General features: G+C 47.6%; 7 protein-coding genes across 7 annotated transcripts; 6 read left to right on the top strand and 1 right to left on the bottom strand.

The window, feature by feature from the left end:
• Nucleotides 1-805: 805 nt before the first annotated feature.
• TERG_05406 (uncharacterized protein) lies at nt 806-2,502 on the top strand (the record flags this gene model as incomplete). Its single annotated transcript, XM_003233485.2, has 2 exons — nt 806-1,345; nt 1,399-2,502. The coding sequence occupies 2 exons, from the start codon at nt 806-808 to the stop codon at nt 1,765-1,767; spliced, it is 909 nt and encodes a 302-aa protein (XP_003233533.1). The 3' UTR covers nt 1,768-2,502.
• A 497-nt stretch (nt 2,503-2,999) lies between these two features.
• On the top strand, nt 3,000-4,729 carry TERG_05405 (uncharacterized protein; the record flags this gene model as incomplete). The annotated part of the gene is made up of 3 exons (XM_003233484.1): nt 3,000-4,052; nt 4,114-4,514; nt 4,579-4,729. The coding sequence occupies 3 exons, from the start codon at nt 3,000-3,002 to the stop codon at nt 4,727-4,729; spliced, it is 1,605 nt and encodes a 534-aa protein (XP_003233532.1).
• A 523-nt stretch (nt 4,730-5,252) lies between these two features.
• TERG_05404 (uncharacterized protein) lies at nt 5,253-6,228 on the top strand (the record flags this gene model as incomplete). The annotated part of the gene is made up of 4 exons (XM_003233483.1): nt 5,253-5,289; nt 5,361-5,674; nt 5,749-6,119; nt 6,192-6,228. 4 exons carry the CDS (start codon nt 5,253-5,255, stop codon nt 6,226-6,228), a joined length of 759 nt encoding a protein of 252 aa, XP_003233531.1.
• An 881-nt stretch (nt 6,229-7,109) lies between these two features.
• TERG_05403 (uncharacterized protein) lies at nt 7,110-8,160 on the top strand. Its single transcript, XM_003233482.2, has 3 exons — nt 7,110-7,211; nt 7,274-7,700; nt 7,836-8,160. Exons 2-3 carry the CDS (start codon nt 7,410-7,412, stop codon nt 7,950-7,952), a joined length of 408 nt encoding a protein of 135 aa, XP_003233530.1. The 5' UTR covers nt 7,110-7,211; nt 7,274-7,409; the 3' UTR covers nt 7,953-8,160.
• A 375-nt stretch (nt 8,161-8,535) lies between these two features.
• On the top strand, nt 8,536-11,006 carry TERG_05402 (uncharacterized protein; the record flags this gene model as incomplete). Its single annotated transcript, XM_003233481.2, has 3 exons — nt 8,536-8,565; nt 8,637-10,062; nt 10,123-11,006. The coding sequence occupies 3 exons, from the start codon at nt 8,536-8,538 to the stop codon at nt 10,737-10,739; spliced, it is 2,073 nt and encodes a 690-aa protein (XP_003233529.1). The 3' UTR covers nt 10,740-11,006.
• Nucleotides 11,007-12,213: 1,207 nt separating this feature from the next.
• TERG_05401 (uncharacterized protein) lies at nt 12,214-12,906 on the top strand (the record flags this gene model as incomplete). Its single annotated transcript, XM_003233480.2, has 1 exon — nt 12,214-12,906. The coding sequence occupies one exon, from the start codon at nt 12,214-12,216 to the stop codon at nt 12,904-12,906; it is 693 nt and encodes a 230-aa protein (XP_003233528.2).
• A 160-nt stretch (nt 12,907-13,066) lies between these two features.
• On the bottom strand, nt 13,067-14,670 carry TERG_05400 (uncharacterized protein; the record flags this gene model as incomplete). Its single annotated transcript, XM_003233479.1, has 2 exons — nt 13,067-14,315; nt 14,372-14,670. 2 exons carry the CDS (start codon nt 14,668-14,670, stop codon nt 13,067-13,069), a joined length of 1,548 nt encoding a protein of 515 aa, XP_003233527.1.
• Between the last annotated feature and the right edge of the window lie 144 nt (nt 14,671-14,814).

Genomic DNA, 14,814 nt, shown 5'->3' with positions numbered 1-14,814 from the left:
GTTCGCGAGTTTTCACTTTGGCTGGCAAAAAAGAATAGTTTCCTGGTAATAGATGTAGCGATTAGGACTGGGGAGATGGTGATATTTATATCCAAGTACAGACACCATCCCGGGCTCAGTGATCATATTCCCACATGAGATTCACAGCCAATAAAGTCCAGGCGCTTAGAATACACCCTACTAGTCTTGATCAAACCATCGGATAGCTTCTATCACTGTCTGCCAAGTGACTGTAATGCATGGATCTGTAGGGTATCAAGGGCATATGCAGCCCCAAAAAGTAACGGTTTTCTCTGCCACCAAACAGTGGGCTCTGCTTGTAGCTCACCCGTGTGATATGCGGGCATTCGTTGGGTGAGAGCCGTCCATTTGTCTAGCAAGGTATTATAAATAGTGTGACCGGGTAGTATATTCAATGCCCCGGGCGCTATTCTTATGCGTTCTATTGTACGGAGTAACTAACTCCCAATCATCGCGTTCGATATATATAGTTGTTGTTGGTTCGGCGCGTGGAACTTTCAGCAGCTCCCCGGCTGCTGAATAAGCGCCGGCCCGTCGCATCGCATGCTAGGTACCTCAGTTAACAGCCTTGGCATTTGGTGACAAAGCACAATGTGGGTCTAACCCGTTCCAGCGCTAAACCTTCTTTGTTCGACATCCGCATCAACTCAACCCCAGACCACAAGCGCCAGACTGACACAGAGAGGCCTCAACCAGCAAGCTGAACAAGTTGATTCTATCCCCCCCCCCCCCCCTCTTAACTGTCTTCTACTATACGAGTATACACTCTCCGTTCGTTATAGTTATGCAAGAAAAGTTGTCCTTGACGAGGGAGTACTGGGGTGTAAAACCCCCAGCCGGTGTGTATCTTCCAACAGCAGCTGAAATCTTGAAGATGTGCACTGCGGATGATAAACACCCGGCTGCACTCGCATTTCCCTCAGAAGCGCCGGTATTCTGGATTAAATATGGCTTTGCAGTGGAGTGGAACGAGGTCCTGGCCCAGGCCATGGCACATCGTGAACTCCTGAAACTACGCTCCCATGCTCGGGTACCAGCAATCTTTTATGCGTTAGAGGCGGGTAGAAAGGTATACATTGTCATGGAATATATCCCAGGACGGTCCGGGAGCCAGATCCTAGAAAGCTCCTCAGAACCCGCAGAAAGGGAGGCAGTCCACCGGCAGGTAGCTTTCATGGTCCAAGAACTTCTACGAATACCAATTTCACCCAATGCTCGTCCTGCTGCCATCGATGGAGGAAAATTTACACATCTCATCTTTCGTGATTACAGAGCTAGTCGACATTATCACAATGTAGATCAGCTCGAGCAACATTTCAATCTGGTACGCAGTATAATCTACGTTGAACGGAAAATCGGCTAAAATAAAATATACAGTTCATGAAAATGGCGAAACGCGAACCGAAAATCCAAGGACTATCCCGCGAGCCTCTGGTATTTAGCCACCCCGATATCTGGCCTGGCAACATAATTATTGGTGATGACGGCCGTACCACTATCATCGACTTTGCAGGGTCAAGCATCCTCCCTTCTAGCTTTGTCAAATATTCTCTCTCTTCATCAAAGAAAGATCGCGAGTACAATCTGATGACTTGGGTTGACTTGCCTTGCCCTGATGGGATTGATAACGTCAAGGCGTTATGGGCCATTTCAGACCCAATGATCATGGGTACAGCCTCCTTTGCGAGGGCGGGCTGGCGAGTGCCTGGGTATGGAAATCCAGTACCTGAACAAGTAGTTTCGTAGACACTGCAATTTCTTTCACCTTTTTTTCCCCTTCCCTTATTCTTAGTCTCTATTTCGATCGATATATTACAAGTTCACGCTGCGCTCATGGCTCTTGCGAATGGTTCGAACTAGAGTTTTGAGGGAGGTGATGGAAATCTTGCTATTCGTTCCCTACGCAATACTTATAATGAAAGAAATACCCAACAAACCTTTCTGTTATGCTCGGAGGAAATGCGGATTAAACAGCCCGCTACTATGCAGAATTTACTATCTCGCTGGCCTGTTTCCTCTTATCGGGCACTCGCTGCCTTATTTTCTACTCACTATTGTCCTAGGCATGAACGAGGTTGCATGTCTGCTTGATCAGGGTTTCAAAAGGCTCATCACGGGCCTCCATCCGCTTGCGACATATCAAACTCCGCACCAAACACGAGGCACCTGAAAGCATATGAGGATTCCGGGTACCTTAGGCTTTGTGTCAGAAAAAAACAATGTTGTTGAGTGATTTCGCTAGGCCGCGGGAACGATGTCGTGCTGAAACAGTGAATCAACCTGTGACCGGGAACATCCGTTCGTGAGATCCCTCCAAGGCTCCATTCCCCTTATTGCTGGAGCTATGCGAAACAGCATAGAGCAGAGCAAACTACACGTGAGTACAATTTATCTTCCTCGTGAGAAATGATCCACGTCAAACAGGACGGACGGGGAATGCTTTTGTGTACTCCATTCTGCCAGCGAAAGCAGCCAGCAAAACAAAGGAAGCAAGATCTCGAAGGGGATAGGCTGTCATATATGTCTAAATGACTGGGTCATCGACTACTTTCTCTTCTCCAGGAAAGGCGGATAATTTAAGAGGTAACTGGGTTTCACAAACGTTTAATTCTTCCGCCAGCCACATTCCATCATGTGCACAACCTTCAGCCAGTGCCGCGAGTTACACGAATTTCGAACCGGACCGAGCGAGGGCACCTGGAATGGCTCCGCTGATCAAAATGTGAAGATACTTCCTTATCTATACCCCGTGCCGGTAATATCTTAGATCTATGACCGTCAAATTTAATGCCTTCCTCCACAATTTGGTTATGAACTACGAGTCAAAATGATTCTTTATATATTGGATAGCCTGGACGCTTCTACACGTCTGTTGAACCGCTTTTTCCGCGACAAACTCTTGTTTTCCCATAAATTATTTATACCTGCCAGATGAAGATCCAATCACAGTGGTGAGCCAACAACAACTACCTCCCAACATGTACAAGGAGGAAGAATGTCGGCCGCTTCTTACCCCTGAGCCCAGCTCAGAATACCAGCCAGCGCCACGCACCAAGAAGGAGCTTCGCAATATTGAGAATGTAACAGTTCCCGAAACGGCGACATATGGCAGGAACATAACGTGCGGGGGCGCATATATCCTCGTTATGTCCCAGATGATTGGCTGTTCAATATTTGCGACTCCCGGCAGCGTTGTTCGGTCGTGTGGGAGTGTTGGCCTCACTCTCTTACTATGGCTTGTTAGTGCGACTGTCAGAGCTTGCGATCTTGGAATTTATACAGAATATGGCTGCATGTTACCACGTTCTGGTGCGGACAAGGTCTATCTAGAATTCACCTATCGTCGGCCGAGATTCCTTGCCTCAACCCTATTTGCAATTGCATCCGTTACCCTAGGTGTGTCAGCAACCAATTGCGTTGTCTTCGGCCAATATATGCTCTTTGCCTTGGGCATGGAACCAACAGTTGCCGCCCAAAGAGGGTTTGCGGTCGGCCTCTTAATCGCTGTATGCATAATCCATGGTTACTTCTACAAGCTCGGTATCCGGATTCAAAACTTTCTTGGATGGGTGATTTTGTCTATAGTTGGGTTCATGATATTCACGGGACTCTATGTTGTGCTTTTCCAGAAACGCCAAACCATCGCTGGGAAGCCTGAGCTATTCTCCTGGGATGGAATGTGGCAAGGCTCTAATTGGGACTTTGGCGTCCTTGCAACCTCTCTCTTACAGGTTTCTAGCTCGTTTTCTGGATTGTGTACGACGAATGTCGTTCTTAACGAGGTCCATAACCCAATCAGAACAGTCAAAGTCGTGGGGTTGATGGCGTTCGTGACTGTCTGCATCTTATATGCCCTCATTAATGTCTCCTACTTCATGGTTGTCCCGATCGAGGAGATCAAGAGCAGTGGACAGTTGGTTGCAGCATTATTTTTTGAGCGTGTGTTTGGCCCGGGGTTTGGTAAAACGGTTCTCCCTCTCCTTGTTGCCATATCGGCTGCTGGCAAGGTTATGGTCACTATCTTCTCATCCGTAAGTTATCTTCCGTATTAACTGTCTTCGTGTTTGATACCTTGCTGATTACTATGTTTAGGCCAGGGTAAACCAAGAAATAGCTAGACAAGGCTTCCTCCCTTTTTCTCGCTACCTTTCATCGTCAGAGCCGTTCAATACACCACTGGGAGGCGTAGTGGTCCACATGATCCCTACTTTGCTTACTATACTACTTCCACCACCAGGAGACATCTATAACTTCATCCTTGATGTTCAGGGATACCCGGGCGAGTTCTTTGGAATTGCCATAACATTTGGCATTATTCTACTTAGATGGAGACGGCCGGAACTCCAGAGGCCGTTCAGAACCTGGGTACCCAGTGTATGGCTGCGATTGGTGGTCGGCTTTTTACTGATTATTGCCCCATTCTTCCCTCCAAAGAACGGAAGGGGAGATGTTCATTTCTTCTACGCCACATATGCCATTGTTGGCGTAGGCATGTAAGTCTTCCGGTCTTGCCTCATTCTATTCAATCAGAGCAACCATACTAACAATGTTGACCAGAATTATACTGTCAATTGTCTACTGGTGGCTCTGGACGATTGTTATTCCAAATAGAAATGGTTACAGACTCGAGGAGGAAATTGAAATCCTTCCAGATGGAACAAGTATTACACGGCTGGTCCATGTCGGTAAACGGGAGTTACAGTCATAAATTAGGGGTTCAAGGGTTCTATCAATGTCTCTCGAGACTACGACGTTATGTGGTATCAATTCTTTCGGTCTGAATAAATATGAAAGTATGAAATAATGAACACCATAAAATATTTTCTAGAAAATAGTCATATGCTCGATCAATAGATACAAGGTCTACCACCAATTAATCAACCCTCTCCCTGTATGGTCTGTATAGGGATGTAAGCTTATTCAACTTGTATAAAGCAACCACAGGGAGCAGAGTGTATTAATAATAGCTAGAGTTGGATCTACATTTCATGTATGTAAGAACACAGACTGCCAAATTCTCTTATCCCTGAAGCCCCTTGGTGTGTTGCTCCTCTCAAAGGGCGGAAGTGGCCTTGCCCACCAAAACCTCCACATATAAATAGTGATTTGCTTAGTGTCTTTCTCTCACTTCTTCTTTTGCTCAACTACTTCTTCTTTTCTCCAAATAACCACACACAATCTTGAACAAAACACCTCCTTACACGCAAGAAAACAGCGTTTAGACCTTCAAGATGGGCAAAACTATCATCCTCACGGGTGCTTCTCGCGGTAAGACAGTCACCGCCATGTGAAGACGCGTGAGATCAGCCAGCCACTAACAAAGCTGTCCCGCACTGCAGGCATCGGCTTAGCTATCGCTAAGTATCTCTTGCAGGCGCCACATCGCTGCAATGTGGTTGTTGTTGCCCGCACTGAGGCCCCCTTGCTGGAGCTTAAGGAGCAGTATGGCACTCAGGTGCAGGTTGTCTGTGGTGATATCACCGACCCCCAGGTTGCCCATAAGGCCCTTGCCCAGGCTCTCTTGTCCTACAGCAAACTCGACGGCCTTGTTATCAATCACGGAGTTCTTCCCCCCGTCACCCGCCTCGACCAGTTCTGCCATCGAGAGTGGGTGAAGGCGTACGATATTAACTTCTTCAGCGCCGTGGAGCTTGTATGTTTTGATTCTACAGTTTCTATTCTCTCACTAGTCTGCTGTCTTTGCTAACCAACCAACCATTTTAACAGGTCAAGCAATGCATCCCGCATCTTCGCCTGGTTCGTGGCAGAGTCGTCTTCACTTCTTCCGGTGCTGCAACCGGACCCGTCAACGGCTGGGGCATGTACGGCTCCTCCAAGGCGGCGTTGAACCATCTCAACATGACTCTGGCCCACGAGGAGCCTGAAATTGTCTCTATTTCCATCCGCCCAGGCATGGTTGACACGGACATGCAGCACCACCTCCGCTGCCAGCATCTCGGTATCCTCGGCCCCAAGGACAGCGCTAAATTCGTCAAGGCCCATGAAGAGGGAAAGCTGTTGAAGCCCGAGCAGCCTGGCACCGTCATTGCCAAGCTTGTCATGAATGCAACTCATGATCTCAGCGGCAAATTCATCACGTTCGTCTTCCTTCCTACCGTAATAACGATCCGTGATTGCGTCTTCTTTTACTAACCGAGTCTATGCTACAGTTGGAACGACCCAATCCTGGCCAAGTACCAGGCATGAAACTTTAAACAAATTAACCTGCGTTCAGACATGAGACTGAATATCAGCACAGATACTTGAGGTAGGGAAAGACGGTTGGCAAGGAAATGTCATAGGAAAATAGAGATAGCTCAGGCGAAAGGTTAATAATGATACATGTTGTAATCATCAGATGCAAAGCACCTTAATATTTAGCATGGAGTGAATTTTTTTCTTCATTGCTATTGTGTGCGGCAGGCCTGGAAATAAGAGGGCTCAAGCAGATTACAACATACCATTGTAGTAGTTTAGCGAGGACTCAAAATAGCAAAGAGAAGATTCCTACGGAGTACAGATCAACGCTTCTCGAGGCGCGTGTCACTTCCATATCCATCAAAGTTCTCGAGTAATACAATTTCATTCTTGGGGATTTTCAGGAGCCATCTGAATACAGCGGGTAATCTAGGAGCTTTTGAACCAAGTTAGCCATGGAGTCCCTTCAACGATCGGTCAAGGGCTGGTAGGTGGAAGGTGTTTGTTTTGGCTCAGGAGTCCGTTTGGCTAGGACAGGTAAATCACCACAGAATTGTATGATAGGGGCGACAACAAAGTTCATCATTGGGATGGAGAGTGTATCAAGACGGAAGCAGGAGAAATACGTACCATTAACATTGTTAGCAGTGAATAATCTGCTGTAATTCTCGAGTATGAAGAATGAGGATGAAGAGAAGAAAAATTGAAGTTTCTAATTTTTTTTTTTATATTCCGATTTTTTTTTTTTTCGAGCAAAAATGGAAAAAAGAAGTTCCGAGATTGCTGAGTCATCTTCCGAGGGATCCTCGAAGTTAAAAAGAGCTTCAAAGGTTGGAGCCGAAGACGAAGAAAAAGAAGCAAAAGGACAAGAACAGAAGAGCGAAGATAACATTATACTGGAATAGCTGCCAGTTCTATCCCTTATTCTGTTGGTATTCGACTGCCTGTTGAACCTTTGCTACTCAGCGCCATGTCCGACAGGGAATTCGGAGGTAAGTAGCATGCGCGCGGAGCTCGACTGTGGGAGGGATGCGAACTGACTTGCGCCTGGCAGGAAACGATGACCTCTCCCTACCAAAAGGTACCATAAAGCTGTTCTCCGCAATATCAATGTTGACATGCTGCCTATACTGCTGAGAGAAACTGAAACACCGGCGGATTTTCAGCGGCCTATCTAGTCTGCAACGGATATGGACAATGCTAACCCCACTCTCCCATTAGCTACGGTGCAGAAGATTATAACGGAGATTTTGCCGCCCTCATCTGGCCAGACGTTTGCGAAGGATGCCCGAGACCTGCTCATCGAATGCTGCGTCGAGTTTATTACACTGATATCATCCGAGGCCAACGAGATCAGCGAGAAGGAGGCAAAGAAGACAATCGCCTGTGAACATATCGAAAAGGCACTCACGGACCTTGGTTTTGGAGACTATGTCCCTGATGTGCTTGCGATTGCCGAAGAGCATAAAGAGCAACTTAAGGTACGACTCAACGGTTCCAGATTACCGTAGAATCTGTTACTTCTTCGTGCTTGATATACATACCCCATGTTATAAAAAAAGAGAGAGAGAGAGAGAGAGAGAGAGAGAGAGAGAGACACTGACTGTTTTTGGCAGACTCGAGAGAAGCGGACAAATAAGATAGACCAGAGCGGCATGTCACACGAAGAGCTACTACGGCTCCAGCAAGAGCTCTTCCGCTCAGCTGGAGAAAAGTACAATTCGGGGAGCTAAGCGGTCTTTAACACCACCTGTCCCCTTAGCGCATGTTTATGATGCTTACGATATGCGATGAATCTCTTCTGGAGTTTAACGGGATATCTTCTTTTGGGGGTTGGTTCTGTGTTGCCTGGCGTCAGTTTATTACTACTGTTACTACTACTACGACCTTTTCATCCTACGCATTCGTTATACTTCCACCCTACCGCAAATTTTAATGATATATAGAGCATCAGCGAGAATATTCTTTTCTTGCATTATAAGATCCCGTCTCGCTACCAGCTCTAGTGATCTTTTTATTCCTTTCGCTTTCTCTTCCAACTTCTCGCGCGCGCGCAGTATATATCACGTGACACTTCTGCTGCCAAAATCCAAAAAGCTGAAGCTTCATAAAAAAAACGAACTCAAGGGAAATCAGCGAAACAGCTACAGAACCGGGAACATCCCGACAAAGCGCTTCTACTTGGTTTACTCGTCCTCTCACTGCTCGGACCCGGTCGCATAACGCTTCTCCAAACATTACGGCGCTCACTATCGGGCTCTGTTCACTGTCGGGTGTGTGAACCGCCGGTGCGACGCGGCGGAGAAGCTGCCCACCATGCCGCAATTCAGCAGTGATAACATCCTGGTACGCCGTTTTCGAAGAGCAAAGATTCATTTGTTATGCTGAGTACGGTCACTAACACGGCTAATTGATAGTTAATCTCGCCTGGGTCGCAAGTCACCCTCGCGCAGCTCGGACTGCCAGAGTCCTTTACCCCGGCTCGATTTCGTTTCCCGACGCGCATGTTCCCTGCCGAAAAAAAGGGAGAATGGGAGCCTCATAGGATACGGGCGCGGGTCGTCAAGGCCAGGAAAGTAGTATCACCAAAGCCGGTGGCACTAGCGACGGAGCCTTCTGTTCCCGCGAGCGATGAGGGAGCCGCTACTGCATCTGGTTCTACTGCGGAAGACAGCTCGAAGCAGGATGTCGAGATGAAGGATGTCGCCGATGACAAGGTGAAAGAGACTCCAGCTACCGATGAAAATGGCGAAAAGCCAGCAGAAGCTGCTGAAGAGACGGAAGAAATGACCGTGTATGAGGAAGACACATTGTCGGATGAGGGTGCGGTTTATGCATTACACAACGGAGCTGTGGTGGACTGGTCGTGTTTCTTCGCGCTTCTCACACATATATACAATACCCTGAGCCCGCCTTTCCACACGCCAATGATAATAATTGCACAGCCAGTCTGGACGGCCGCAGATCGAGAGAGGTTGACCCAATTCGTGTTCGAGAAGTTCAAGACGCCAGCGTTTTGCCTGATGGACTCTGCCTTGGCTGTCTGCTACGCATACAATACCCCTAATGCTACCGTTGTTGATGTGGGCCATGGCAAGGCAGATGTTACGGCTGTAACAGATTTCATAGTGAGCGAACACGGGCGAGGAATAGCGCTGGAAGGGTGCGGTGGTCAAGCATTGACTGATAGACTACTGGAACTGCTGGGACCCAAAGGATTCACCCGTGAAATGTGTGAAAAATTGAAGAAGAACCCCATCTGCGAAATCCTACCGCCTGGCACTTCGTTACCCAAAGACAATGGCTCTGACTCGGCGAATCAAGAGTCTATCAAACAGGCTTCTGCTCCAGGCATGGGTCCGGATATGCCGAGAGGCCTAGGAAATGGCGAAAAGGAAGATGACGATGGCGTATTAGACGTTGCTAGCATTGTCAGCAGGGGTAATGCCAGTGAATTCATTGCCAAACGAGAAAAGGAAAAAGCTGAAAAGGCAGCATCCCGCAAGGGCCAAGCTGCAGAGTCTGCTGCCGCCAGACAAGCCCGTTTGCCAAACTCAAAGAAAGCAAGGGCAATTTTCCATTATGAAGGGTTAGCAGAACCACAGGCCGGGGCCAATGACCAAACACAGCCTACCAAACAAAAGAAGGAGATTGAAGTAGGGGTGGAGAGACTTATGGCTGCAACACCTCTTGAATCAGGTGCCGACGAGAGGTGTGGCTACAGTATCTTGGAGACTCTTGCAGCTCAGATCCATCATACAATTCTCTCTGTTCCTGATGCCTCAACACGCAGCAGTTTGTGGGACTCTCTCATTATACTCGGAAACGGCAGCAAAGTAAAAGGTTAGTTTCCTATCGTCAATTGCTTGTTCAAATTGTTGTATTCTAACCTTTGTGCCACAGGTTTCCCTCAAGCACTCCTTTCTACTATCACACAGAAATACGTGCTATCCCCGTCCTCAGGGACCATCTTTACCTCAGAAATACCTTCAACCTTCTCAACTCCTCTAGCAACGGGGGCAAACACACCAGCTCAGCCCCAAAACCCAGGTCCTTACCTTCACCCTGCTGCTCATGGTGTGAACCCGCTGCTTGTAGCTGCTACTCACTCAAATACCCCCGCAACGCCTAACAATCTAAACTCTAATGCCGCTCTCTCTGCTGACCCCAACATGCTTGCACACCATAAATCCACAGGCCATTCACAAACACCGACAGGCATCAAACTGCTCAAACCCCCAGAGTATTTCCCCGAGTGGAAAGAACAAGGCTCATCAAGTGCGGCCACTGCAGTCCCCGGCACAAACCCACCAGCAAGTACAGACGCTAGCAATGCGAATGCGGCATCCGGAGTGGCATCCGGTTCTAACAACGTCGGCATGGAAGAGGCAACATTCCTCGGAGCACAGGTGGCTGCCAAGGTAATTTTTATTGTGGACCAGGGGGCTAGTAAGGGTTATCTCAGCCGTGTCGAGTATAATGATGCTGGTCCAACGGCGATTCACAAATATTGTTTGTAAAATGTTCGTCCCCTTTTTATACCTTTTTTTGTCTCCACTGAGCTTGTATCGTAACATTTGATTGGGATAGGAGTGACGGCAGCTACAACATTGAGTAGATTTGTCTTGATCTTGCAGTCTTCATCCATTCTTCTATCACTTTATCTGTTTCCATGGCTGGTGTTTTCCTCGTCCTCCATTTTATATCAGCTTTGAATATCTAGATGCGCTAGTCCAATAGAAGTTAGCGTCTTTTCTTATCGCCCACAACTTTGATAAACTCTAAAAGTTATATTTTTTTTTTTAATTTAGAAAGTTGGACTTTTTTCTAATTATCTGAGTGCAAGAGAAAGTCATCGCTAAAAGGCAAGCATTTCGTGCCCAATAGCTCGAGCCGGACGAGCATTTGGTGCTGAGGGAGAGTTATCTTATTTTTATTTTTTCGTTTTTTAAAAAGAAAAACCCGGAACCCATCCTAGAAGGACAGGGTGCAATTTCATCCTCATTAACAGCCCCTCGGCACGAAGCACCATGCCGAAACCGACCGCGAAGACATCGTCTTCCGAACGGCGACATATACCCCTAGCGGACGAAATAACATCTGCTGGCCATCTAAGAACAAAATCCGGCAGTAAACGGAAGTCAAGGTCCGAAGACGAGACGGAAGATGATCACTATCTCGATTCGAAGTCGTCAAAGAAGATCCTGCAAATTGGACGAGATCTCGCTGAGGAAGATGCGGTAGAGGCCAGGGCTGCTGCAGAGGCTGCTGGTATCGATTTGAAAGCAAAGGCTGCGTTTGATTTTGAGTCCCGACTAGCTGGTGAGGGGTCGGGATATGAAGACGAGGAAGATATTGTCCAATATGATGATGATGCGCAGTGGGAAGATGAAGGAGAAGTCGAGGAAGTGGTACGCTGTTATGAATCTATTAGCCTTGCTATACGCAATTACCATCTATGGCACTTCATTTACTAACGTTTCAATTGCTTGCAGGAAGTTGACCCTAATGACTTGGATATGTTCCACAAATTCCTCCCACGAGACGAAGAGGACCCTATTTTTCACCCACGGGAGGGTGGCATGGAAGGCAACGGCGAAAGTACCAATTTAGCGGATCTCATACTTGAGAAGATCGCAGCACATGAAGCAGGCCAGTCAACAGAACCCCTTGTTCTCGGAGGTGGTGCTCCAGAAGACGCCATTGAGATTCCAGCTAAGGCATTAGAAGTCTACGACAAGTATGTCAATTTACTCGTTATCAACATCTCAGTACAGTACACATGGATACTAATCTGACTATAGAGTCGGCTACCTCCTCTCGCGTTACAAATCTGGCCCACTCCCCAAGCCATTTAAAATTCTACCTACTTTACCATACTGGGACGCCCTACTCTCCGTCACCAAACCGGAGGCGTGGACTCCAAACGCAATTTACGCCGGCACTAGGATATTTATATCCGCAAAACCTCACATTGCCCAACAGTTCATCTCCATGGTGCTCCTAGAACGAGTCCGAGATGATATTAGAGAAACAAAGAAACTGCATGTACACATATACAACGCTTTAAAGAAGGCCTTGTATAAACCAGCATGCTTCTTCAAGGGACTTTTGTTCCCACTCATAGCGAGCGGAACCTGCACACTCCGAGAAGCACAGATTGTATCCAGTGTGATAACGCGAGTGTCTATACCCGTCCTTCACTCCGCCGCTGCACTCCTCCGGTTATGCGAGATATCAGCGGAACAAACCATATCCTCTTTCAATGCAGAGGGCACGGGTGCTACAAACATGTTCATCCGTGTATTCCTAGATAAGAAATATGCACTGCCATATAAAGTCATTGATGCCTTGGTATTCCATTTCCTCCGCTTCCGTGCTACGAAACCCGATGAGAATGGCGATGCAAATATGAATGGGACAGGATCATACTCAGCCGCTGCTGCAAGAGACTATAAGCTTCCCGTCCTATGGCACCAATCGCTTCTTGCATTTGCCCAGCGTTATCGTAACGATATCACGGAGGACCAGCGTGAGGCGCTACTTGATCTTTTGCTGTCAAACGGGCATAAAGATATTGGCCCAGAGGTACGGAGGGAGCTGCTGGCCGGAAGAGGAAGAGGAGTCGTCGTACCCGAAGCTGTTGAAAACAACGGAGGCGATGATACTATGGATATGACGATATAGTCAAGATAGAGGCGGGTAAAGGTCTCGTCTGACGTCTTTAACGGTGGCATATTATGTCGTATTTTGGACCGAAATATACCAATGATATTTTTTTGCATCTGGAATTCCGCTGTATCCCTTTATATTATAACAGGTTTCTACTTATAATACAGCATTAAGCTCATTCTATGGCTTGGCTCATCGCACTTGGTGTATCTGGTGCTCCGTCTATGGTCACACTCGTGGGGGCGCTTGCAATGCTGGCCTCACGTAGGTTTGAAGGCGCTGGTGTAGAAGCATTCGTGCCGCCAGCTGCGTGCGCAGCTGGTAATTCTAATTTCCAGCCAGTACAGAATGCATCCACTTCATCGACGATATCAGCTAGTATATCCTCGCAGATTTGGTCGTTAAATCTATCACCAAAGGGCTTCACGTTTGGAAATTCGTCGGTAGGGGGCCCAATGAACCAAGGTGCCTCGAATCGACAATCTACTGCTCCTCCATTATGGCAGCTAACAGTAGGGTAATAGCCAATCATGCCGTCATCAGCATTCTCTCGCTCGCCTATTCCCAAGTTGTTGCTTGCTTGTGCAAACCGAGAAGCCGGTGGAAGGAAAGCATATAAATTTTGAAAGGGAGTTCCCATTTTAACCCCATTCTTAAAGATCGTAATGCTGGAGCCAGGAAGTGTTCGAAGGGAGGCATCTTCTGCATTTCCTGGGGAAGGAGGCCCGTAAGTAGGAGTCTCTTTGAGGTTAAATGCATAGTCTCGGAGATGTTTCGAAGCAAAGACGTGGCTCTGTTGATACATAAAATCGGACTTTAGATGGAATGGAATTCGATCCCGGATGAAATTGATCGGTGCCGGTTGGGAGGTTGGATGATCTACATCCATTTCATCCCCTTCAGCAGGCGGTTCGTACGTCCCTTCAACGACCTTCTTGTGCAGTTCAAGCGGTGGCAGGGTAATCAACATGCCAATCACATCACCTTCACAGATGGATTCGTCCTTGGGGAAAAAGTACTCGCATCTCATTCTGTTAACAACCTCGCCATTAACGTCACGAATACCATAACCGTAGCAGTCAACGCCGACATTCACATCAAGGTCGGCTTCACGGCGCGCAAATCCAAGTCGTATATTCCCATGAGGTGATGGCCCCGACTGTGAACCTCGGGTCACTCCGCTTACCACCTTGGCTTCATAATAGTATGTTCCCTCTCGTGCGCAGACATTTGCTCGAGCTGAATGCCATGGGTCACTGGTGCTTACTCCTCGGGCATCTTCTGTGAAAGTGATACAGGCAGGAGAGTCTTCGAAGCTGAATCGTGAATGGTAAGGCGGTACATCGGTTTGTCGATATTTAATGTGTGGGAAACCTGGGTCTTCAATTGCATAGGTATATCTAAAACCGTTTCTATTGCTTACTCTAGATCGTTATGTTAGCTATATGAACCGCCACTACTACTAAAGCTCAATACATACTTGTCCGCAATATCGTAGAATTTATACTCCTGACCGATTATCTCGGATTTTTTTGTACAAGACAAGTTCATCTGGCGTGGTTTTGGGTGTAGCACATCCGCAGGACGAGGGTCGGCGACTGGTATGGGCATGAGCATGGGTAGCTCTAACGACGGAATAGCCGAACTGGAGGACGAAGCGGTTGTTTTCCTCTCATAACCTCCATCACCGGTATCCTGGCGCTTAGTGTCATGTCTCTTCTTATGCTCACGTTTCGTCCTCTTTGCTTTCTCCCTTGCCTTCTCGCCGCCGGTGGTCATCTTGGATTGTGAGGTTGCGGATCCGTGGGCGATTTAGGGTTGAACCTGGAGGGTGAGTAGGAGGGCACTATCATTCCAAAATAGCGCGACCAGCATCGTTTCGTCAATTCCGACCCTTGAGCGTTGTCTGGGCGGAGCAATTGC

The sequence above is a fragment of the Trichophyton rubrum genome, assembly GCF_000151425.1.
Source record: "Trichophyton rubrum CBS 118892 genomic scaffold supercont2.6, whole genome shotgun sequence".
Taxonomy (NCBI): Eukaryota; Fungi; Ascomycota; class Eurotiomycetes; order Onygenales; family Arthrodermataceae; genus Trichophyton; species Trichophyton rubrum.
This window is presented reverse-complemented; position numbering and strand designations above follow the sequence as displayed.

Bases quoted from the DNA above. Each gene is read 5' to 3' on its own strand.
- TERG_05403 (XM_003233482.2), top strand. From the start codon at position 7,410: ATGGACAATGCTAACCCCACTCTCCCATTAGCTACGGTGCAGAAGATT. The intron at 7,701-7,835 runs GTACGACTCAAC...TGTTTTTGGCAG, and splicing joins AGCATAAAGAGCAACTTAAG to ACTCGAGAGAAGCGGACAAA.